The 25,959-nt window shown below is 47.5% G+C and overlaps 1 protein-coding gene across 3 annotated transcripts in view; it reads right to left on the bottom strand.

Annotated features, from left to right (window-relative positions):
• Positions 1–768: 768 nt before the first annotated feature.
• PTH1R (parathyroid hormone 1 receptor) overlaps positions 769–25,959 on the bottom strand; it is a 192,785-nt gene continuing 167,594 nt past the window's right edge. For all 3 annotated transcript variants that reach the window (XM_014576872.2, XM_075922977.1, XM_075922976.1), the window contains 5 exons: positions 25,334–25,400; positions 21,823–21,917; positions 18,063–18,204; positions 15,250–15,291; positions 769–13,357 (listed from right to left, as the gene is read on the bottom strand). In XM_014576872.2, coding sequence (XP_014432358.1) covers positions 12,995–13,357; positions 15,250–15,291; positions 18,063–18,204; positions 21,823–21,917; positions 25,334–25,400 — 709 coding nt within the window. In that variant the 3' untranslated portion in view covers positions 769–12,994. The remainder of the gene's footprint in view (positions 13,358–15,249; positions 15,292–18,062; positions 18,205–21,822; positions 21,918–25,333; positions 25,401–25,959) is intronic.

Below are 25,959 nucleotides of genomic sequence, written 5' to 3'. Positions count from 1 at the left end.
CGTGGATTTGCATCAGGGGGAGGTTCTGCATGAACATTTAAGCTAATGGAAGACAGGTCCATCAATGGCTTTTAGCCAGGATAGCAGGGAGGTATACTTAGCTGCTGGGGATGGGATAAAGGGGAAGGATGATTTGATAATTCCCTGTTCTGTTCACTCCCTCTAGGGTACCTGGCATTGGCCACTGTCGGCAGACAGGACACTGGGCTAGATGGCTCTTTGCGCTGACCTAGTCTGTCCGTTCTTATGCGTAGTAGGGGCTGCAAAATACAAGGCTGTGTCTACACTGGGCCACTTATTCCGGAAAATCAGCCGCTTTTCCGGAATAAGCTGCGAGCTGTCTACACTGGCCCTTGAATTTCCGGAAAAGCAACGACGCTCTACTGTACAAAATCAGCCGCTATTCCGGAAAAACTATTCTGCTCCCACTCGGGCATAAGTCCTTATTCCGGAACACTGTTCCGGAAAAGGGCCAGTGTAGACAGCCCAGTAGTCTTTTCCGGAAAAAAGCCCCAATCGCGGAAATGGTGATCAGGGCTCTTTTCTGGAAAAGCGCGTCTACATTGGCCACAGACGCTTTTCCGGAAAAAGGACTTTTCCAGAAAAGCAGCCTGCCAATGTAGACGCTCCTTTTCCAGAAAAACTGAAAACGGAATAGTATTCCGTTTTAAGCAGTTCTGGAAATTCATGCCAGTGTAGACACAGCCCAAGTGTCAAACGGGTTTATCTCCAGCGAGAGGCACACAAATGAAGACCCTGAGACGTTCACCACATCAATAAAGATTTATTTTTATTTTAATTCCCTTTTTTTTACATACACCTGTGTTGTTTTTCATTTTTCCTTCCGTTATTTTGGTCCATACAGAAAAGGAAAGGCGGAGGAATGTAAACCATATGCATTACTGAAGACATCACAAAGCCGTCTCCCAATAGTACATAGAAATAAATCACAGTTTTGTCCTTTGTTTTTTTCCCCTCTGATGGGAAATGGGATGTGAAAACCAACACACAATGCAAGGGCCTCTTGGCTGACGCCCACCCCTTTCCTTCCTTCTCTCATCAGAAAAAGGAGCTGGCATTTCGAGAGGAGGACACTGCAGGCTTATGGAAGCCAGGATCTTCTCTCCTGTGCCCATAGCTGGTTGCCAGCGGCCACCCCACACTGTTGACTTAGCATGCTTAGAAGTAGCAATGGGATTTAGCAGCAGGGAAATCCTTTCCCATCCGTTTCACCCAGAAAGACAAGCAAAGGGCATGGGGATTCTGCAGACTGGGGCTACATTTTCAGCCCAGACACCTGCCTTCCTGTTGTAGCTTCTCATGTGGGCCTGTGGCCAGGGGCTCTGAACCTCAGGCGGCCTAAACTGGTACGTCTTGTGCTTTTTTTTGTAAAAGGTGCCGGTACTCCAGGGCTGTGTCTAGACTGGCAAGTTTTTCCACAAAAGCAGCTGCTTTTCTGGAAAAACTTGCCAGCTGTCTACACTGGTGGCTTGAATTTCCACAAGAACACTGACTTCCTACTGTCTGAAATCAGTGCTTCTTGCGGAAATACTATGCTGCTCCCGTTCGGGCAAAAGTCCCTTTTGCGCAAAGCTTTTGCACAAAAGGGCCAGTGTAGACAGCTCTGATTTGTTTTGCGCAAAAAAGCCCCAATGGCGAAAATGGCGATCGGGGCTTTTTTGTGGAAAAACGCGTCTAGATTGGCCACGGACGCTTTTCTACAAAAAGTGCTTTTGCGGAAATGTGTCCGTGTCAATCTAGACGCTGTTTTCCGCAAATGCTTTTAACGGAAAACTTTTCCGTTAAAAGCATTTGCGGAAAATCATGCCAATCTAGATGTAGCCCAGGGGAAAAGTTGTTGAACTCTGACTGGAGGTGCCGGTACTGCGTCTGGAGGGGCCGGTACCGCGTATCGGGCAGTACCATCACAAAAAAAGCACTGGGTACGCCCCACGCCAAGGGGGCCAGAGTTATACCCATGGCGGATTTGTCCAGGGGTGTTTTTCTTTCCCTTGAGTAGAACCCTCTCTGGGAGAACTAAGCCATCAGATGACTTGTATCGCACCACATGCCCCTCCTTGGCTCCCCAGTCCCTGTGTCCTGGCACCTGAAACATTGCTCATTTGGTGCTGAAGCGGTGTCTTAAGAACCGCCCTCTATCCCCAGTAGGGGTCGGGGGGTTTTCTCAGAGACCCCCTCAGTAACACATAACCAGAAAAGGGCACAGACAAATTCTGGCACGTAAAATCCGGCCCGTTGTTTAGAAGCAGGCCCGCCCTCTGCTCGTGGTTCCGTTTACATACAAGGGGGTTCCTCAGCCATGTCGTTGTTTCCCTCTCTGTTTTAGGTGCGCACGGACATTTTGACAAGGGAGTCCAAGCTTTGCAGCTCTGCCGAACAGTCGTTGTTTGGCTTCTGTTCAGAGAAGGTGGGCCGACTCCTACAGGAAACCAGGTGACAGGAGCCAAACCATTTCGCCCAATCTCTTTCCTCCCGATGCTCTCCCGTCCGGCTGGCCAGAATCACCTGTCTCCTCCCTGCCCCTGAATGCCTCAACTAGACATCTGGCCTGGATGAAGTTCTGCCCCGTTTCAGACACAGGAGGCTGGACCTTCTACCTTGTCTTGCCCTACCGCTCTGCGTTCTGGGCTACTTCACAGCTTGCACCAATTAGTATGCGAAAGCAGAGGAGGGCGGGGTGTTCATGGGCACGCCGAGCGTGACACCTTGCCCTGTTGAATTCAGGGGGGCCAGATGTTCCTCTGAAATGGACGTCAATGGCGTCACCCCGAGAGCAGCCAGCTAAAAGTCTGGCTTCAAATGACTGACCCCAACAGTTCTAGAGAGGTGGAGGGGTTGAGTAGTCCCCGCAGCTCAAAAGGGGGGTAGAGCTTTTTGATCTGTGCCGGAGGACAGAACGGGAGGTTGCAAAAAGCGATCTCTGGCCACGTGGGGGAAGAAGAGAAAGAAGAACAGAAATAGTCCAAGAAGCTATTTGATCTCCCAATGAGGTCCCTGTTCAGAACAGAACTCCCTCGTGGTACTCTCCGTCTCTATGCAAAACAGCATTTCAGCCCAGGTTTGGGATTAGGCACTTTCCAGAAGTGTTGTGTAGGGACATTTTCCACAACTGGTGCCGGACTTAGATGCTTCTCTGGTCGCTGATTCTGTTCACCGAAGTGGACTCTTGTGTAAATTTTACGCATTGCTGCATTTTCACCTGCTCATGTTTCTTTGTGCCAGAGTCAGATTGGGAGCTGATGTCTAACCTCATGCAACCTCCTTAAACGGGACTGTATGATTAACGGGGCAAAATTTGTTCCGCTATGTTCTTAGAAGCAATGGCTTTCGCGTCAAGAGAAATTCAAGAACTTAACCTACAGAGGCTGGCATTGTTTCTTATTAAAAACTCCAAACGTTAGCTGACCCAGTTAAAACAGAGCACTGATAGCTTTAGTAACTAGAAATTGTAAAATGGCTAAGTCAATCTCTAATCATCTGCCCAGAATTTTTACAGGTAGAGGCATTGGATTAGCAGCAGGAAACAGGATTTTATATGAGCTTCCAACAGAGGGCTTGATTCTGATCTGTTTTACATGGTGTTTTACTTGTGTAATTCCATGTCCTCAGTGGAATTACTCCTGGTATACAACAGTGATAGAAATGTAGCCGTTTTAGTCTAGGGTAGCTGAAACAAAATACAGGACTATGTAGCACTTTAAAGACTAACAAGATGGTTTATTAGATGATGAGCTTTCGTGGGCCAGGCCCACTTCCTCAGATCAAATAGTGGAAGAAAATAGTCACAACCATATATACCAAAGGATACAATTTTCATATGTGTTCATTTTTTTAATTGTATCCTTTGGTATATATGGTTGTGACTATTTTCTTCCACTATTTGATCTGAGGAAGTGGGTCTGGCCCACGAAAGCTCATCATCTAATAAACCATCTTGTTAGTCTTTAAAGTGCTACATAGTCCTGTATTTTGTTTCGGTATACAACAGTGATTGAGGGAGATCAGAGGTAGGCCCTCTTTTCTAACTGTTTGGCCCCGGCAGCCAACTATGAATGGCCAATTGCCTCCGTTTATTACTTTTAGTCCATCCACTGTGGAGAACTTCCTTCAGCTCAAGAAAGATGGGATGGCCAAGCATCACGTAGAAATCACAATAGCAATGGCACTGAAAATAACCTGGCGAAATAAATATCTACTTACGTATCAACCTGGCTCAGTGGAAATAAGTGTTTAATTACATCTGTTCCCGAGAACAGCGTTCACCTAATAAACGCACCCTTCCAAAAATGACAGACTGATTTGGCACAGCTCGACTTCATTTTTTCACGGATGCAACGCCACAGAAATTGACGGGAAATTGGAATGCTGCTGTGCTGAATTAAGCCCATCATGTCTCCTTTCAGAGACTCTGGGTTGGCTTTGTATTAAAGCTGTAGAACGGGCTGCTGGCCAAAGCATGAAACCGAGTCCAGATTAAAAAATATTCCTGCACGAAAAACTAACCTCTTAATATCTCTTGGCCAGCTGAATCGGTAACTGCAGCGTCCTAGCCAGAAAACTAGCTAGCGAAGGTATTTGGCAGTATTTTCTGAACAAGGCCACTTGATTAAGAAGCCCCTTTGATATCATTGGCTTCCAACCAATAGATGGTTGTAAAGTTAATTAATTTGGGAATGAGGGTCAATTGCAAACCATTACCAATGTCTCAGACTGTTGTCGCAAGGTTATTGTGTCTAAGCAAATTGGGATCGAAATTCGAATGAGATGCTGGCATCCCAGAAGTTACTCCTATGAAATGGAGTTGGGTCAAATTCTTAATGGGCAAGTGTCTCCGTCCAAAATGGTTCTAAGTGACCGTTTTGGCATTTTCGACGTAGACACTATGGATCCATCAAGACCAGACGTGCCTCCCAAGCCTTTAAGCAAATGTCCATCAAGGGAAACAATAAGAAGCCAACCCCAAGCTCTGTTTCTCTTGTCAATGAAGCCAAGTCAAAGCCAAGCTTGTGTGTCCCTCACCAGAACTGGTAGAAAGGATCTATGTTTTAGTCTCTCGTGTTCTTTCACATGGGTTTGTAACAACTTAACCATGCCGAAGTCTTACCTAACACCTCTGCCCACTAGCCAAAATGCATTTTGAGGTCTAAGGAGGTCAGAAAGTGTGTCTGCACGGCATGGGCATGAGCCCATGAACTTTTATAAAGAAGGCAGGATTTGCTGTTTTGGGAAGAGGATGTTCTTTTAGGCCAACCCTATTAGCAGGCCAATAGGTCCAACCTTTTAATTTCAAGAAAGTTGCCACACAATCCAGATTGCTAAAGAGGGATGGACATAGTCTCTCCTTTTATTCATGCTAGTTACAAACCATTGTGTTTTCCAGGCAAACCAAAAGGCCATGGCATTCCTACAGGACATTATATATTCCTGTGGGTCTTTTGCAAACCCAGCACCTTGGTAATTAATTGCATTTCTCATTTCAAGACACCCTAGGGCCTGGTCTATACTGGAGTGGGAGGTCGACTTAAGATATGCAACTACAGCGACGTTCATTACGTAGCTGGCGTCGATGTATCTTAAATCTCGTTTCTGTACCGGGCACACAACAGGAGGTCGATGGGAGCAAATGGTCCCATTGGCTTCCCTTACTCCTCGTGAAGAACAGGAGAACTGGTGCCAATGTGGGCACCCTCTGAGTTAAATTTAGTGGGTCTTCACTAGACCCACTAAATCGAACTCTGGAAGATTGAGCGCGGCAGCGTCAATCTTCTGCGTAGTGCAGACATGGCCTACAGGAACAGGCTACAAACCCTCCTCTGTGTGCAGAGATGCATTAGAAGCTTTGCAAGTGTGGCATCAGGATGGGGATTTTGTGTGTGTCCTCGACTTACTCTGTACAACATCAGAGCCCCTCACAATTACCGGCCAAATTAAAGTCAAATGGCAATCGCATTCCAGCAGAAGGCTCGTCTAGGAATGTCTAGAGTCCAAGACACGCCTTTGGACACAATGCTGTCTCTCTCACCCAGCATGTGCAGTTTGCTGGCACGATGAAGATCTAAGACAACATCATACAAAATGTTTTACCCACCTGCTGGGCAATTACAGGTTGCAGATGGGAACATGGCACCTGCATTTACAGAGGACTTGAAGTTTAGGAGACAGATGGCGATGCCTTCTGGTGCCCTGGAAAGTATTTTGAGCTGGAAGAGACTGCTCTGATTTTCATTTGCTTCCATCAGAGCTCAAAAGCACAAGAGTCAGAACAGGAGATGGGGAAGAGAGGGTCATGCTTCTCTGTTTGCTTAGAGAATCGGCAGTTCAGGGAAAATAATCTTTAATAATGTTAATTTTGCTTAATCCTGCTTTATTCCCTCTCCTGAAGAGGATACCTCCCCCCACACCTGTTATGTATTTCTGAGGTCATATTCTCATTTACACTAGCTGGGATCAGAGATGACACAACGTTCAGAATAATGGCTCCAAATAATCTATCTACTCTCCCTCCTAAGGGTTCCTGGTATCTAATTCCAGGGCACCATCATTCTTCCACTCTACTCTGTGCTGATTAGGCCTCAATTGGAGTATTGTGTCCGGTTCTGGGCACCACATTCCAAGAAAGATGTGGAGAAATTGGAGAAGGTCCAGAGAAGAGCAACAAAAATAAAGGTCTAGAAAATATGAGCTATGAGGGAAGACTGAAAGAATTGGGCTTGTTTAGTTTAGAAAAGTAGAGACTGAGGAGACATGACAGTGGTTTTCAAATATCTAAAAGGGTGTTACAAGGATGAGGAAGAAAAGTTGTTCTCCTTGGCCTCTGGACAAGAATCAATGGGCTTAAATTGCAGCAAGGGTGGTTTAGGTCGGATATTAGGAAAAACTTCCTGGCTGTAAGGGGCTATTTCTATACTACAGGGTTTTTCCAGGATACCGGAAGTATCCCAGAAAAACTCCACCATGTCCGCTTTTTTGTGTGGAAGAGCAGACATGCTCTTTCAGAAGCCCTGTCTTCCTCCTCCCATGAGGAAGAAGGGCTCTTCCAAAAGAGGAGGCTTTTCCAAAATTTGGCCCAGTGTAGATGGGCCAAATTTCGGAAAGCCTCTTCTGAAAAAACTATCGGAAAAAGGTACGCAAACTGTGGAGTGCAATTTGCGTACCTTTTTCCGATAGATCATTGTAGTGTAGACATAGCCAGGGTGGTTAAACACTGCGATAAATTGCCTAGGGAGGTTATAGAGTCTTCATCACTGGAGATAATTAAGAGCAGGTTGGATAGACACCTATCAGGGATGATCTAGATGGTACTTGGTCCTGCCGGGAGGGCAGGGGACTGCACTCGATGACCTCTTGAGGTTCCTTCCAGTTCTAGGATTCTATGATCAGCCCACCCTGAAGTAGATGCCAAATGAATGAAAACATGATCTTCAAATAATGCACTAGAGCCAGCAACTTGATGGAGGGAACCTTGATTTAGCCCATGGACAAAAAGAGGTGGCACAGAATTAAGTTCTCTGAGCAGTGCCAGAACGTACAGACGTCACAACAGCAACCCACCTGAAATACCTAGGGCGTGAGCATTGGGAATATGCCTCACACCCTTTCCTTCCAGAGCAAAGGCTTCTGCTGAACACACGGCAGGCACAGGCAGATGTGCTGCTCCTGAAAACTCCCCCCACTAGAGGACAGAGTGGCCCACAGGGCAACTTCACATATTACTTCAACAGACTCTCTAAGGGCTGACTCATACAGTGCTGGTGTAACCCCATTCTCCTACTGGGTGTAGTTCACTGCCCCATGTAGCGGCACTGAGTCCACTTAAAGAAAGACTTGGGGAGCTCTACAGCCTTAGCGGAGCAGCAGTTGGCTTTTTTTAGCTCATGCACAAAGGTCCTAGGTTTGGTTCTGCCTGTCAGTGTTACACTTGCTCTGTTTTCACACACTGCTTTCTTAGGAGAAACTTCTGTTGTTCTGAATGCGAGTTTTGGCCAAGTAAGGGCCAGATGGATCCATTTACTCTCAGGTCTGGTCTACATTAGACCAGGAAGGTCGGATTAAGGTACACAACGCTAGCTACACAAAATGCATAGCTGGAGTCGGCTTACTTTAAGCTGAGCCTTTGTGGTGTCCATACCATGGGAGGCTGACGGGTGCTCCCATGAGCTTCCCTTACACCGTGCAAAAGGAGGAGTACCGGACACTGATGGGAGCTGCCCTCAGCATTCGATTTAAGGGTCTATACTAGACCTGCTAAATCAAACGCCAGAAGATCAACCTCCAGAGTGCCTTCTGTTAGTATAGACATGCACTCCTTGAGTCGTACTGACAGAAGCTACTGATTGATTCATGGCATAAAGCGTTAATTAGTGAATGTGAGGAAAGCTCTCAAAAGTTACATCTGGTTAAAAGAACCCGTGAAAGCATTTTCCCCCTTCATTTTTGAAATATCGAAATTTTAAATGATTTCAGTCACATCGATAGCCAGTCAAAAACAAGAGACTATGTTTTTTTCTAAAATGTCATCACATTTTTCCCCATTTTTTTAAACTCTAAAATTGTTGCCAAGATTTTGAAAGTCTAATGTCCATCGACACTGTCAAAAATTGACCCAAATGATGGACTGTGGAAAGTTCACAAGAGTTGGCTCTGAAAAAAGTAAGAACTCCAGGAAGATGAGCAGAGATAAAATGGAGGAATTGTGGGGGGAAAAGACACTGTTTCTCAGGAACAAAGAGGAAACAAGTGTATGGTCTACAAACCCACACAGAGAGTAGGATGTTATAGGATTTCCCAGATAGAACTCAACTTCTGCCTCTCAAGAATCACACGAAGGAGATGAGCAACATCTCTGTTTTTCATTGAAGAGGTAGATTAAACCGGGGAGCATAGATTGCATGGCTTTTAATGTAATGGAAGAGAGAAGGAGGAAACAGAAGAGCAAAACCGGGACACAAGATTGATGAGAACCCTGAATGGGGCTCAAACTGGCCAACCATTTTTCAGCATGGCTAAGCTGACAAATAAGACATCACGGAACAAACATCGAGGAGGAGTGCAAGCTAGCTCCGATAAAAAGGAGGACAGTTGTCCCCACTTAGAACCTTCCGAGAATTGAAACTTATTTTTCTTGCTGTGGTTCTGAAGCTATTAGGTATTCCCCCCCCAGCAGCCAGTATCTGACCTGAACTAGAAACAGTGACCCAACAAAGAAGAATGTTCTTCCAGTGTTAGTTGTGGCCACCAGAAGTGCCAGAGAATAACAAGCCTTTCCACCAGATTATCAACCCAGTTTGGATGGATTCACATTCACATCCTCATTGGAGTCATGCACCAAAGATGAATTTAGCCCATAGTCCAAATGTGATCTCTCCAAAGTGAATCACAACTTCCAGTTTTGGAGGCTTTGCAAGGTACTGTCGGCCTCCTCCAAAGCGTACCTTCCACTGATTTCATTCATCATTGTTTCAAGCCCTATATACCCTGCCATCAGTTCTCTGTAGCTCTTGCTTTCGGCACAGGTAGGATTCGAATAGGATTCAATAACAGTATAGTAAGATTTGCCTTTAAACGAGACAAATTGCATTTTTATGTTCTTAACTCGTACATGCAATTCTTTTCATGCATATGAATACTCAAAGGAAAAACAAATTACTTATCAGTACATACAATTTGCATTGGAAATGATCAAGAATAAATTTCCCTCCCCATCTCCACTTTCAATGTAATTTTTGGCCATGTTTAGAGCAATTGACAGCAAGTTCTCGTCATTGAATCCAGTGACAAATTTACATTTATTTATTATACATGTCATCTTTACAAATAAATTAATTTCATGGCTCTTGATAATTCCTTGAACTTTACTAACTGATTTCCAAACACATTATGAATCTCAAGCTGTTTTCAGCCAACACGAGTGAATAACGAATCACCAGGCAGGAAGCGTTGCTAAGTAATTTCTTTCTTTGAGTGATTCAGTCACCAGTGGAGCACTTGGTAGGTTTTAAGCAAAACATGTGTCCCTTGGGAACTGGAGGGGGGCAGATGGAAAGGGTCCATGCAAGGGCTGGAAAATCAGAGCCAGCACACTGAATGCATCCCTCTCTTGATTGGGGATCACACGTCGACAACTTGACTGAATGAGATGCTAAGTAACTCAAGTGTACACGTGCTGATGGGCGGACTGACAATAATTTCCGTTTCCTCCAATTCCCTCCAGAAACTATGCCAGCATCTATGTCGAAGATGCAAGCAGTAAGCACTTCACACTGACCCAGATTTCACTGGCTTGCTCTCAGTGCTAGACTTTCACTCAGTCCATTTTTCCTTGCGAGATTACTTAATTTCTGCATAGTATTATAAAAAAAAACCCCAACCCCAAAACCAAACTGAGTCACCCTTGGGAGACCTGATATTTCAATAGCTGCCTCTCGGTGGTAAATTGCTAAGAATACTTGGACTTCTTCTCACCACACAAAACAAAAAGAAACGTCAAAAATAAATATCGTCACCTTCCGAGATTTGCCTTATTTATACCTGAAATGGGGGGTGCGGTTCCTTCAGAGACACAGAGGGGGCACTTTCTGGGGCATCACATTCCCTATCCCAGGTTCTGATCTGAAGCCCATCTAAGTCAAGCATCTTTCCAAGGACTTGGTTGGGCTTTGGATCAGGCCTTAACCTGAGAGGTGGTTCAAAGGCAGGTACAGGACACTTAAGGGGGAGTCAAGCTACCCACGGTTCTTCCTAAAGTCCTATCCGATTCCATCAACACTGGAGCTTTGGGTATGAAAGGCCCGTATGGCCTGAGAAGAACAGTGGGTTCATTAGCACAGCTCTGGGGGCCCAGATCTATCTCTGAGTCACCAGCCAGCAAACTCCACTAGCGCCTCTGTGAAAGAGCGGAACAAAGAGCTGACTATCAGAGAAGCGAATTGGTGGGTCTCCACGAGGTCTTTGCGTTCTGCCATGACACCTCTTTCTGACTGTGTTTTGACTGTAGCCCGGCGATACCTATAGGGGCTCAAAATGATTCATCATACTGGAAGCACTTCCCAAATGTATTATTATGGGCAGGATGGAGGCTTTGAAATCATAGCTCGCCCAGGACCACTGGGAACCCAAGAAGGAATGGCATCTGTCTCAGCCAGATTTCCCCCAGGGAGGCCATGAGGATACACACATTGGAATGACAGCTTTCATTGTCCTCTCGTGGCTCTAAATCATGCAAAGTCATCAACAAAGCTATAAGGTGATTCACTCAGCTGGTGTGAAATGGCTTGAGTGAGGCAAGGCCAATTTTCAGCAGCCGAAGATCTAACCCCTACATTTTACTGCTGCTTAGCTGGCATGTCAGATGAAAGTACAACCATGCTGGAACAGGAACAGCCTGGTGACCGTAGGACAACAACCGACTCCACCAGCAAGGGAAATGGTAGACGGTGAAAATATTTTCCCGATCTCTTTTTGGGCCTTTCATGCAGACTCTGTCTTACCGTTTTCCCTTTTTGGCCAATCACTGTGATGCCCAGACACTTAATCTCAATAGGTCATTTCAATAACTTCCATGGAGCTACAATTGCACACAGCCATTTCTACCAGCTGAGCATCTGGCTTGCCGTGTGTGTGTGTGTGCCTGCATGCACACGAGTGTATCATTGATGGTTAAACCACAAAAAAAATTGGCAAGCTCAGCCATACACCCAGAAGTCTGGAATTCCAAACTATCCAAATACCTTGGCTCTGTCCGAGGAAAGCAGGAGTGCGGATTTCGAAATAAGCGGCCGTTGTTTCGAAATAACGAGCTTGGTAGTGTGAACACTCTGCTTATAAATTCAACCTAAGAGAGGTTATTTTGAAATAATGCCCTAGTGTAGACCAGGGCTAACAGTCCCTCACCGGATAGTTTGGCCTGTCCAGACCCAATGGGAAGCAGGAAATACAGAGGTGAGAATGAAAAATGATTTAAAGATATTAAAAGCAAAACAATTTTCCTGAGAAAGAAAGAAAGAAAGAAAGAAAGAAAGAAAGAAAGAAAGAAAGAAAGAAAGAAAGAAAGAAAGAAAGAAAGAAAGAAAGGTTTGAGTTGACTTTATGCATACACACAGACACACACGCCAAGGCATCTGCAAACTTTCCTTTCCATCTCGACCCTCTTAAAAGTGGACGGAGTGGGCCTCTTGCTAAGGTTAGACAAGCTACATTCTGATACTTGCATTTTAATCCTGGGATTGTACTGGCTTCTCTTTTGTTCTTTGGGCTCTGGTAGAAGAACGGGGAGCCCATTATGCACTTGCATCTAGCAGCTGTGAGTCATTTACCACCAAAGCATGCTGCATCATCAAGGAATGAGAAATAAGATCGTTCTCGAGGGAACGGGCACAGAATGACCCCCGAGTGTTGGATTTTATAACAAAGGGGCAAAACCATAAAACACCAGAGCTATCTGGGCTGTGTTCTTGGACTGTCACATATGGCCCCTGGCACTCAGCTTTGGCCCGAGTGACTGCCGGGTGGCTAGATTTCTGTAAAATGAATGAGAAAGCCAAAACCTAACCAAGCCGTGATGGCAATGCCCCGGGGCAGCTTGCACCAGTAGAAGAAAATGGCGGGTCACATTCCTCACCAGACAGTCTTGCTTCACTGGGTTGAATTCCCCGCATCTTTGTGCTGGGGACATTCTCCGAGAGGTGAAACTACAGATGTGTACATCCCCTTGTAAACTCTGAATATTCCCATTGTTCAACAGGTCACAAGACCCACAGGTCTGCAATAGACTGCCTTCATTAACACCTTGGAGACCAGACCACTGAGTAAATGTGTGTGATCAGCAGCCGGCCACATCTGTGGTCCGCTTTTCCCATATAAGTTGTTCTCTTGCTCCACAGCACAGAGAAACTATCTGAAAACCCTTGGCATCCAATGTGAGGCCTGGCATTCTTGTGCCCATTTAAATGCTCTATCTGGGAAACATCTTCTTTGTTTACATCACGGTCTCTCTTTCTTCTTCAATAAGTACCGTGGGCCTGTCTCCATCGTAAAGTCCAGAGCCATTTAGGTACTCCTCTTCTTTGTTGTACTGCTCTGGCCCAGAAGAAGGCACAGAATTTTCGGAAATGGAGCCATTTTTGACATAGCCTGGCAAATTTCGGTGTCCATTGAGGGCACCTGGTACAAGTCTCGTATTGAGATGTAGGGCTAGTGCCCCTCTGGTGGTTACATTAGTGATGCTGGTATGCGAAACCATGGGTCCATAACTGTAGGTTGTGCTCCCGCTTCGTGCTTTCCTTTTAAAGTCAAGGGCTAAAGTCCACCTGCTCCATGACTTCTTTATTTCAGCTTGGACCTGAAGATGTGGAGAGAAAAGAGAGGAAGTGAGGAAAAGAAGGAAGCCTGGGGAGACAGGACATTGTCAGCTGGGTTCAGACGGAAGGGGTATTTTTAGAGAGAACTGGCTGGGGGAGTGGTAGGAATACTAGGATGCAAGTGGGGGCAAAGGGTTAGTTAGGCTGGATATCTTGAGGCATGTCTTAGTAGGAGAGACTGTGGAACGATCTGCTGAGGGAAATGATAGAAGTCCTGCTGCCTGCACCATTTACCACTCGACTGGGTCAAATGCCAACCTGAGATAGACTAGAAGGCTTGTCAGGTCTTTCCCATCTCTTTGTTGGTATAAATGGGCAACCCCCCCTGACATCAATGGACTTTGGATTGACATGGTTGGACATTGACGTGGATGGACATGGATGGACATGCTCATTTACACCACCTAAAGATTTGGCCCACTATGCGTCTCTAATTGACTGGGGATCTCTCTCCTTCACGTCCTTGCTTGTTGTGGAAGATGCGTGACCTTCGCTTCCTGATTTCCCATCTCGGCTGCCTAGTCAATGTCCTTTCTGTGCTGAAAGCAACCACACTGCTGCTAGCCATCTAAAACTCTGAAAGGCTCAGTCCCATAGAAAGACTCCTGGTCTTCTTGCACATTCTTTTCAAAAAGAATAGTAAGTTTCCAGTATAATGGGATCATTCAAACAGTTGGTTCTCCATATGCAAGTCTATCCCCATTGAAAAACACCAACCAACCAACCAACCAATCAACCACACAGCACATAACTTAGAGCCAGTGTACACAGTATAGTAGCCAGTGATCCCTTCAGTCTTTGCAATCTCCTACTCTTGAGTGACTGTTATCATACCACGTGGAAGTTACTATCAGGGCATGATGAATGTTTCTCCCTTGGTCCTTTCTTAATTAGGCCACTTGTTTTGTTCTTTGTCCTTGCTCCCATTATAGCCTTAGCAATTAAATCAAATGCTTGGTCTGAAATAACATGGACATTTAGGGTGGCAGAAAGTCATTATTAGAAAAGAGAAGACCGAGAGGGGACATGATAGCGGTTTTCAAGGACCTAAAAGGATGTTACAAGGAGGAAGGAGAAAAATTATTCTCCTTGGCCTCTGAGGATAGGACAAGAAGCAATGGGCTTAAATTGCAGCAAGGGAGGTTGAGGTTGGACATTAGGAAAAACTTCCTAACTGTCAGGGTGGTGAAACACTGGAATAAATTGCCCAGGGAGGTTGTGGAATCTCCATCACGGGAGATATTTAAGAGCAGATTAGACAGGCACCTGTCAGGGATGGTCTAGATAGTATTGGGTCCTGCCGTGAGGGCAGGGGACTGGATTCGATGACCTCTCAAGGTCCCTTCCAGTCCTAGTGTTCTATGATTCTAAGGGTTCCCACTTCTCTTCTGACTGCTCACCCCAAAGTACCTCCCCCCCCGCACTGTGCTGAAAGAGTGGGGGCATGGCCTCCCTGCCTCCAAGAATCTGCAAGGGGGGAGGAAGCGAGCAGATCTGGCATTCCCCAGAAAGCACAAGGTTACTGCCCTGGGAACCTCCTCCACGTGCACTGCCCTAAAATGACTCAGCCTGAGCCTGATTCTCTGCCATCTTGTCCCCAGTGTTTTCCCCTGTTGTAGAGGGGGAACAAGACATTACGGGATCGGAACTGGCATGTTTTATACCCCGTTTGCACCGATTCTTGTGTGGTAGCATGTTAGATCCACTTTGCACAGGGGGAAACGACGGTGAACGGCACAAAGCAGGGAGACATTTCTACAACAAGGGTCAAATTCTCGGCTTGCCAGGCTCAGTAGAGTTAACTCCAGCGGCCTGTCGATATTTAGACCCCATGTATAATGAAAGGGGACCGTTAAGAACCAAAGACACTCACCTCTCCATTGCAAAAACAGTATATGATGGCCACAAAAAATCCCTGGAAAGAAGATGAAACAACATGTTCACACTTATCCTGCTGCATTGCAACCTCTTGTCCCTGATACGGAGAATAATGGAGCAACACCAGTGTATCCCAGCTGAAAACCAGGCCGGCTGTATAATTTACCACATAGTGCAAACGAGGAAAAGTCCTATTGTCCAGAGCAGGGTTTTTCAAACTTAGGGGATTTGCTAGCTGGCTGCGAGATGCTTTGTTTACCTGAGCATCCGCAGGCATGGCCACTCGCCGCTCCCAGTGGCCGTGGTACACCGTTCCCAGCCAATGGGAGCCATGGGGAGTGGTGTGGGCTGGGTCACCATGTCCTGCAGCTCCCATTGGTCAGGAATGGCGAATCACAGCCAATGGGAGCTATGAGCAGCCATGCCCACGGACACTCAGGTAAACAAAGCGTCTCATCCCTTACAAGCCGCGACCCAAGGTTTGAAGCCTCCTGATCTAGCGGCTCGCAAGAAAGAGGAAATTAATGATTGGCCTCCAGACCTGTAGTTCTCAACCTAAGGGGCCAGGGCTCCATAAGTGGCCACAAGCAAGTTTCAGGGAGTCTGCCAAGCAGGCCTGGCGTTAGACTTGCGGGGGGCCAAGGCAGAGAGAAGTCCCACTGCACGGGGTTGAAGCCCGGAGGCCACAGCCCAGCAACGAGGGCTGAAGCGGGACAACTTAGCTCTGTGTGGCAGGGAGCGCTGGGCAATTGTTCTGCTTGTTACCCTGTAATGCTGGGCCTGCCTTTGATAGGCAGAAAAATCATGTTTGTGGCATGAGAGAGCTGTGGAGGCTTTACTAAGAACATATATAAGAACATAAGAACGGCCGTACTGGGTCAGACCAAAGGTGCATCTAGCCCAGTATCCTGTCTGCCGACAGTGGCCAGCACCAGGTGCCCCAGAGGGGGTGGACCGAAGACAATGATCAAGCGATTTGTCTCCTGCCATCCCTCTCCAGCCTCTGACAGACAGAGGCCAAGGACACCATTTTATCCCCTGGCTAATAGCCTTTTATGGACCTAACCTCCATGAATTTATCTAGCTTCTCTTTAAACTCTGTTATACACCTAGCCTTCACAGCCTCCTCCGGCAAGGAGTTCCACAGGTTGACTACCCGCTGTGTGAAGAACTTTTTTTTATTAGTTATAAACCTGCTGCCCATTAACTTCATTTGGTGTCCTCTAGTTTTTCTAGAGATACCTTTCTACTAGGATGCCTTTCTAAAGGCTTTGGAAGAGCGGCTGCTCCCCCCCGTCATTTTCCCATTGTGGGAACCTCCTGGAAACATTCAGAAATGTTCCCGTTTGGTATCAGGACTAAATCGAGACATTTCAGAATTTTTGGCAACCGCCCGCTTCCCCCTCCCCCAGCGCTCTCCGGAGATCCCACAGCCCACCCGATGGGGCATTCCACGGGGGAAGTGGTAGGCGTCAGATCGAATCTGGAGCCGGGCAGAGCCGGGCTTGGCACCTCCCTCTGCGACAGCCCAGGTGAATACCCTCATCGGTATCACTCTGTCGAGGGCAGCTTTCTTACACCCTCTTGTTGTGTACTTCCACTTTGCACCAATACATACGCAGAGGTGCAGGAAGAGGCTGACTGCATACACCAGCGCTAGGGCAATGGTTTGGGAGGGGGCAATCCAGGATCAGATGAGACGAGATGCCAGCTTTGGGATCCGGTCATGCCCTCCCTTTGCCCCCACATGGGAAGTCCAGGGGTGCAAAGAATGCAGAATCTGCCCCCGCCCCTGCACACTTTGGACCCAGGGTGTGCAAAGGGCATGCACTGGTCATCAGACGGCTGCCCTCATTTCGGCTACAAGATCCCGATCCTGCACTCAGACCCCTGTGCTTCTCGTAGACTTGAGCAGTGCATGTTAGCAGAGCCGTTTGCAGCTCCCGGCTGTTTATGCTCCCTCCCTCTCCCCCTCCCAGTCCCGTGGTGGGCCTGATCCTTCCTTTCCTTTTCTTTTTTTTCTCCCCCAGGGCTCTGTGCCCAGCCAAAGGCGGAGTGCCGGGGCAGGAGCTGCCTTCAGCTACAAGAGCCCCCTCGCCGTATCCTCCGTGGATGGGCAGGGGATGGAGAGGGCGGGATCTGAGGAAGCAACATGGGTCAAGGGACGTGCTGGCTACCGCTTCCCGCTGCTCCCCTGTGGGGGTCGGTAACATTTTAACAGACTGAAAAGGAGTCCACAGGCTTGAAACGGTTTGGAACCGCTGGCTTAAAACACTAAACTGTTTTGCCCAACACACTGCCCCAAAGTACCCCCCAAATGCTTTGCAAATACACCCCACACTCAAGGACAGGTGTTATGTCTCGGGAGTATAACTTCAGACCTAGAACCATAGAGCTGAAAGAGACCTCGGGAGTCATCAAGTCCAGCCCCCTGCCCAAGGCAGGACCAACCCAACTCAATCATCCCAGCCAGGGCTTTGTCAAACGGAGACTCAAAAACCTCTGGGGATGGAGATTCCACCCCCTCCCTAGGGAACCCTTCCCAGTGCTTCCCCACGTTCCTAGGGAAATAGCTTTTCCTAATATCCAACCTAGACCTCCCCCACTGCAACTTGAGCCCATTGCTCCTTGTTCTGCCATCTGCCCCCACTGAGAACAGCCTGTCCCCATCCTCTTTGGAACCCCCTTTCAGTCAGTTGAAGGCTGCTATTCAAGCTACCCAAACACATCTGGTGACCACCCATGGCCCCACCGAACACCCCTAAAAATGCCCAGAAGACGCCCAGAACGTTTAACAAGGTACTGTACCTGGAAAGAGTTGAATAGCATTTCATAGTGCATTTGAACTTGCCAAAGAATCCCTGACACATCTGTATATGGCATCGCCATGAAAACTATATAGTGAACTCCAAACAGAGGCATGAGGACAAGGGTCGATTTCAGCAGCTTCCTGCAGGAACGGGAGAAGGAGAGAAAGACAGGGAGAAAGTCACAAGTCTGAATTAGCCTACAGCTGCCTCCTTAGGGAGGCTCAGGGTGGGATGGCGCAGGGGTGGGATGAGCTTGCATTACTGCTGCCCAGGATGTGCTGGATTGGGATTATCCACTTTCTAGGCCCGTCTAAGCCAGTATATTCCACCAGCCGTGAAAAATTCTGAAAATGAAGGCTGGGCTGCTTATGCCCAGATGGGATGAGGAGGGGGAACATAAGAATGGCCAGACTGGATCACATCAAAGGTCCATTTAGCCCAGTGTCCTGTCTTCTGACAGTGGCCAATGCCAGGTGCCCCAGAGGGAGTGAGCAGAACAGAGAATCATCAAGAGATTCCTCTCCTGTCATCCATTTCCAGCCTCAGACAAACAGAGGCTGGGGACAGCATCCCTACCCATCCTGGCTAATAGCCATTGATGGACCTAACTTCCGTGAATTTATCTAATTCTTTTATGAACCCTGTTAAAGTCCTGGTCTTCACAACTTCTTCTGACAAGGAGTTCCACAGGTTGTCTGTGTGCGCTGTGAAGAAAAACTTCCTTTTGTTTGTTTTAAACTTGCTACCTATTCATTTCATTGGGTGACCCCTAGTTCTTGCGTTATGGGAACAAGTCAATAACTTTTCCTTATTCGCTTTCTCCACTCCAGCCATGATTTTATAGACCTCTGTCATATCCCCCCTCAGTCTCCTCTTTTCTAAGCTGAAAAGTCCCAGTCTTTTTAATCTCTCTGCATATGGCAACCATTCCAAACCTCTCATCCTTTCCGTTGCCCTTTCTGAACCTTTTCCCATGCCCAGAGATCTTTTCTGAGATGAGGCGAGCACTTCTGTACGCAGTACTCAAGATGCGGGCGCACCATGGATTTACACAGTGTTTCAAGCTGTGCTGTACTTGTAGCCTCTGGGGGCACTGGCATTAGTGGGGCACAACATGGAGGAAGTCAGTGAAGAGGGTAGGCAGCAGAGCGATTTGTGGGCCCGGGAGAGAACACAACCCCATCCTATGGAAAAGGGCAGCTTGCCTGTGATCAGCTCGTGTTTCCCTGGAGCGTAACACGCATGGGGTTCTGCAAAGTGAAAGTAAGGGTTCCGCGAGGAGCTGGCACTCCCCCTCTTAAAGAGATAGCCTTTATTTTTGGCGGCAGGACTTTTTTTTTTCTTTCTTCTTTTTGCTCAATGAAACACAACGGGGGCCTTTTTATTTTTTAGGCAACCCTAGGGGTTCCATGGCCCAAATAAAATTGGGAAACACTGTCCTAGACGGAAGCACAACAGCACCTCTACAGGACCACGCGCCTTCGCGACAGCTCCAGGCCTACGGTTTGGCTGGGTTTCTCCTTTGGATCTCTAAGGGAGCAGACGCTGACTGGAAATGATGCTGATCGAGGAATAGACACTCCTGCCAGTGAGGACAGTGCTCGCCAAAGAGAAGCAGCGAGCGAGGGGGCAGTGCCGCCAGGAGGCCTGGCGCTTTCGCCGTCCAACGCCTGACAATTAAAAAACAACAACAGCTGAGGCCTGTCCAAACCACAATTAATGGCAAGCCTCCCTGAGCGAGAAATAAACAAACAGATAAGTCCCGGGTGTGACATGGCAGCCAAATAAGCGTGGCGTTTTTAAGCCAAATTCCAGACCCGCTTCCAATAGAATCCTTGAGCCATGCGATTGGAGGGGACCTCGAGAGGTCATCTCCAACCTCCTGCCCTCACGGCAGGACCAAGTGTTATCTTTCCTCCGGATACTCTTCTGGGACCAAGCCAGTAGAGGCGACCTCGGAATCCCACTTCCCAGTGATTTCACCCTGAATTATTTTGCTTTCTCTCCTCAGGATGTTGTGTGCTGCATCATTTGAACCAGAGCCTACAAACACTCTGGGAGTTCTCTAGCTGTGGAGGTCTCTGGGTTATTTACTTTCCCAGTCAAACTTTGACTACGTTGCAAATATGTTTCAAGGGGGGGAAGGAATGAAGAAAACCCCAAACAAGCAACAAAGCCCAGGGTGAAACTCCAGACTTCCCATGAATCGTGAGCTTTGCTTGAGCAATCGCATTTTTACTTCAGAAATGTTTCCAGGAGGGTGTAAAGAGCAAGCCAAGGTTTCGAACGTGAAGGAAAAAGTATAAAAAGAAGGGTGGCCTTTTACAGTACAGCCAAGGCTTTTTGCTTTATGTTCTTGGTTCAAAGTCAACCCAGGGCAAAAGGGATTGGAAAATCATTATTCATTTTTTGGGTTATGGTATTGGGACCCTATTCTGCTCGGCTTTGTACAAACATAAAGAAGAGACAATCTAGGGACTCTAAACAGATGTGGCAGTAGGGTTGGCAGTTGTCTGGTATTGAACCGGACAGCCCGGTATTTGGGCCTTCCGTCTGGTTCAGACAATACCAGACATGTGAAATGTCCGGTATTTTCTGTTTTTTCCTGGCTCGGGTGTCCACCGGGCGGGGGGAGGATGGAGTGGCCCGGGCAGATTTCAAAATGACCGCGTTAAAAGGGCAATACCTGCTCTGATCTTAAAAAAGGGCAAACTGGGAGGTAGGGAAGGGTTTCAACCCCGGTAAGTTCTTTTTTTCCCTCAAGTTTTGCTGCTGTGTTTTTTGTTTTGTGTGTTTTTTTTTTCTCAACAGAATTTTTTTCCCCGTTGTGTGGGTTTTTTTTTGTGTGTGTGTGTGTGGGGGGGGGAAGGAGGGCGTGTTCGGTATTTTTTGTTGAACCATCTGTCAACTCTACGCGGCAGATAAAGAATGGAACGTGCCCAACGTCACAAGGTAGAGTCAGGACTAAAATGGAGGTTTCCTGGGTGGTGGCCCAGGGCCTAGTGACTGGATGAGACACTCTTCCTACCCAAAGGCTGTTGGTGGCCTCCTCAATAGATGGTGGAGGTGCCCACAACACAAAGACCGCTGTCGTTGCTAGCCCTTGATGGCCATGAGCTAAACTGACCTTGGAGACTAGACTCATTTCTCAGCCTTTCACCTGGTCCCTCCAGGGCTGTGTCCAGACTCAGGGGTTTTTTCGGGAAAAGTAGCCTTTTTCCGAAAAAACTTCCCCTGCGTCCAGACTCAAGCCGCGTTCTTTCGAAATTAAATCGAAAGAACGCGGCTTTTCTTTCGATGGCGGTAAACCTCATTTCACGAGGAAGAACGCCTTCTTTCGAAAGTTTGTCTTTCGAAAGAAGGCGTTCTTCAATGTAAATAGGGCTTCTTCGAAAGAGAGCATCCAGACTCGCTGGATGCTCTCTTTCGAAAAAGCAAGCCGCTTTTTCGAAAGTTCAACGTGCAGTCTAGACGCTCTCTTTCGAAAGAGGCTTGCAGTCTAGACATAGCCCAGGCGTGGGTGAGGGCTCCTGAGGGGAACCGTGAGGGAAAGTCTGCAACGCCCCTTGTTCATCCTTCCCTGCTCCCCCAGAACTCCCCCCAGACGGCCCGGTGGAAAGCAGAAAGAGCCCGACAGCGATTCAGGCTGCATGGACACCGGCCCTGCTCTGGAGGCGGCTGGGGGACTTGCATCTCCCAGGTTGTTAGGCCCGTTCCAGGCTCCTTGCTGTCTCGGGACGGAGGGAAAGGGGACTCACCTGTACTGTTGTCTCGTATCGCACCTCCCTGCGTTGGTCTCCCGTAGCTTGGTTGCGAGGACTCGGATAATCTTGATAAAGAGAATAAAATTTACCTGAAAAAGAGGAAAGGTTTTTTTTTTTTTTTTTTGAAATTACAAAACCAAAACCTGTGGTGCTACTGAGAGCAAGATGGCGCCTTTTCCCAGGGCCCTGGCCTCACAGATGTTTCCAGAGAGACCCCCCACCTGCCGGGGGAGGTAAAGGTACCAAGCTCCTTCAGGAGGAGCTCTGCTATCAGCCAGGGAGCTAAAGAAGATCTCCTTGCTTATTCCCTATCATGTCCAGCCTTGTTACGGACTCATGGCGGGAACAGGCTCATGTGACCCGATCCATCTAGGCACTGGCAGCAAACTTCACAATTCCTGGTCTGTCGTGTTTATTTAGAGTGCACGTTCTTCCAAGCACAGACTGCCTCTTATTCTGAGTTTGTACAGCCCCTAGCACAATGGAGCCTTGACACAGGACTGGCCTTACCATGAGGGGAACTGAGGCGGCTGCCTCAGGTGCCAGGCTGTACGGCGGGCACCACTAGGACCCAGAGTGTAGAAAACTGTCTGCTGGTGGTGCCTATGTATTCTCTCTGCTCTGAAAGTTAAGTGTTACTTAAACTTTTTGAACAAGGCATTTTAAGTTGTTAGTTCTCCTTTATTGGGGCAGGTAGTAGAGCAGTCCCATGGGAGGAGCAGAACAGGAAGAAGGCAGAACTGAGACCTTTCAACGTTTTGGCCCAAGTGAGGGGGTATTTTGAGCTTCCTACCTCAGGTGCCAAAATGTTGTGGGCCGGCCCTGCTTTGACAGATGACAGAACGAGGAGCCATGGTCTCAAGTTGCAGTGGGGGAGGTCTAGGTTGGCTATTAGGATAAACTATTTCCCTAGGAGGGTGGGGAAGCCCTGGGATGGGTTCCCTAGGGAGGGGGTGGAATCTCCATCCCTAGAGGTATTTAAATCTCGGCTTGACCAAGCCCTGGCTGGGTTGATTTAGTTGGGATTGGTCCTGCTTTGGGTAGGAGGCTGGACTCGATGACTCCAGAGGGCTCTTCCTGCTCTCTGAGAGCCCAAAGGCCACACAGAAAGCCTGAAGCAGAGGCAGGAATTTCACTGAGAAATCTTGGCTGCTAACCCAGCAGCTTGGCCATGAGGTCATCTTCTCTCTCCTGCTACCCATGGCCAAGCCATTGGGCCACCTATGGCTTGTGCTTGTTTCTTTGCTGTCCTTCCCCAGAGCTTCTACTTCCTAATTGCTACTGTAGCACCACAGAACTCGTGATCCAAATCTCAAGGAAACCAGAAAGGAAATGCCTCTTGCTTTTCCTGAAGCACCAACAAAGCTTGGAAGGAAACGCAAACAACAGAAAGACTTCTAAGTGACCAATGCAGGGGACTTCAAGCCACTTATGCCCAGAACTGAGTGAGAGCTCATCCAGAAAATGCAAGACTTTGGTCCAGAAACAGATAACACACCAGGGCAGGAATTGAAACAGCATCCAGCCAAGTGTGCATTCAGAAGCCACCAAGACTAAACAGAAACAATCCACGAAATCTGTTTGCATGATAAATAGCCTTGTTGAACCTTGCGCAGAAGCATTCTCTGTACAAGGACAAACATCCAGTCGGCTCGTTGTCATCTCTTAAATGGGCTTTAAACGAAAGGCAGCAGGCCTGCTGACAATCAACCGTTTGCGCTATCTGGACTGTTTCTTCCACCCTACTGTGTTATTTCTAGTGATCCTTGGGTGGGCTTGGCTCCTTCCAATGCACAGAAGGAATCCGCAGAGCCAGGTGGAGAACTTCCGTCAAAACAAAATTGGAACGAGGGAAGAAAATAAAAAATAATGTCCCCAGGCCGGCTCTGCTAATTACACATATTCACTTCTGAAGGTTCCATATACCGAGAGCTAATGTTACCTCCATCTCTTTGTTTTCAACTGTGTGCAGAATAAATTTTGTTCTGTGCACTGAGGCATGTGCAGATGTGCACCACCGGTAGAAATATGTGCTGCCAGCTGCAGGCAATCTGCTAATCAGCTGGGCGGCATTGGAATCTCTTCTGGGTGGCTGCCCTATAGCTCAGCTCAGAAGAAACGCTATAGAAGGCCTGAGTTCTTCTTACCCACGCTGCTTTATTGCATGAGTCGTAGGAAGAATCCTAAAATCCCAGGGCTGGGAGAGACCTCAGGAATCATTGAGTCCAGACCCCTGCCCAAAGCAGAGCCAATCCCGACTAAATCAACCCAGCCAGGGCTTGGTCAAGCCGAGAAATAAAAACCAGAACTGGTCTGGCCTCCGCAGAGCCATATAAAGGAGAATAATCACTTCTCTAGATCTGCTGGCAATGCTCCTCCTAATGCACCCTAATAGGCCATTAGTCCTCATGGCTACAAGGGCTCCCTGTTGACTCCTATCCAGCTTCTCATCCACTGTAACCCCCAGGTCCTTTTCTGCCAAACTGAATCCCAGAATCATAGAATACTAGGACTGGAAGGGACCTCGAGAGGTCATCGAGTCCAGTCCCCTGCCCTCATGGCAGGACCCAATACTGTCTAGACCATCCCTGATAGACCTTTATCTAACCTGCTCTTAAATATCTCCAGAGATGGGGATTCCACAACCTCCCTGGGTAATTTATTCCAGTGTTTAACTACCCTGACAATTAGGAACTTTTTCCTAATGTCCAACCTAATGTCCAAACTGCTGCTTAGCCAGTTGGTCCCCAGCCTGTAACAATGCTTGGGATTCTTCCGTCCCAAGTGCAGGACACTTGTCCTTGTTGAACCTCAACAGATTTCTTTTGGCCTATTCCTAGAATCAAGTCCATTTTGGCCTGATCCAGAATCCGCTAAAGTCAGCAGAAAGACAATTTGCCCAGACTATTGTATGGAAGCATAGAGGAGAACTAAAACATGCAGGTAGAGAAAGCCTCTCTTTTGCTCGTCTGTCAGGGTATGTCTATGATAGCTCGTTAATTCGAGCTAGGTAGGGAAATCAGGCAACCGGAGTTGCAAATGAAGCCTGGGATATTTAAATATCCCGGGCTTTATTTGCATGTTCCCATTCGGCTGCCATTTTTTAAACCCCCTTAGTTCGAACGAACTGCCCACAGCTACATGCGGCAGTTTAAAGTTAATCCGAACTAAATCCTTAGTTTGGATTAACTGTTACACCTCATTCCACGAGGAGTAACAGTTAATCCGAACTAAGGACTTAGTTCGGATTAACTTTAAACTGCTGCGTGTAGCTGCGGGCAGTTCGTTCGAACTAAGGGGGATTTAAAAACGGTGGCTGGACAGGAACATGCAAATAAAGCCCGGGATATTTAAATCCCGGGCTTCCTTTGCAACTCTGGTTGCCTGATTTGCCTACCAAGCTCGAATTAATGAACTAGTGTAGACATACTCTCAGAAAGCAGGGGGAAGGGGGGATATAGGGGAAAGAGAAGGGATAATTTATGCAAATTCAAACATAACTCACCACAATAGATGCCAGGATAGGCACCTGAACAATCCATTTCAAATTGCCGGCACTCAAGTCCCAGCACCTAGGAAGAGATTGGCAGAACATCAGTAAACGCTTACCTGGCCTGGCAAACAGTCTTGCTTTCCTATTTGCCAGCCAGTGCCTAAGGCATCTACAGAACCATCCCCAACTCATCCCGAGCCGTCCCTTCCCCACCCCATCTGGGCGTCAAAACAGGCCTCCTTTTAGCCTTACCATCAGCTTTAAAATATTAGCCCCGGATCCTCAAAGATACTTACGTACTTAAGAGGCATTGAAATTAGAGAAAGTTGCGCATCACGAGTAGATCCTCTCTAGTCTGGCACTCTCTGGTCCAGCAACCTCCGTGGTCCGGCATAATTAGTTAACCAGATGTCCACTTAGCATGGGTGTGGCCAAATTACCCACAGTCCCATAAAGTTTGTTTATAGCCCTCAGTCCTGCCTTCTGTGCTGTGATTTAGCTCTATTTTACCCTTAAATGTCGTCTAACAGCCCAGAGAACAGCAGAAGTGTTGGTAATGCTGGTAGACAATATTGAACGCCCATGGTCTGGCAAATTCTCTGATTCGGCACCAGTCAGGTCCCGAGGGTGCCGGACTA

The sequence above is a fragment of the Pelodiscus sinensis genome, chromosome 2, assembly GCF_049634645.1.
Source record: "Pelodiscus sinensis isolate JC-2024 chromosome 2, ASM4963464v1, whole genome shotgun sequence".
Lineage (NCBI taxonomy): Eukaryota > Metazoa > Chordata > Testudines > Trionychidae > Pelodiscus > Pelodiscus sinensis.
Note: the sequence above shows the minus strand (reverse complement) of the source record. Positions and strands in the feature narration are given on the sequence as shown.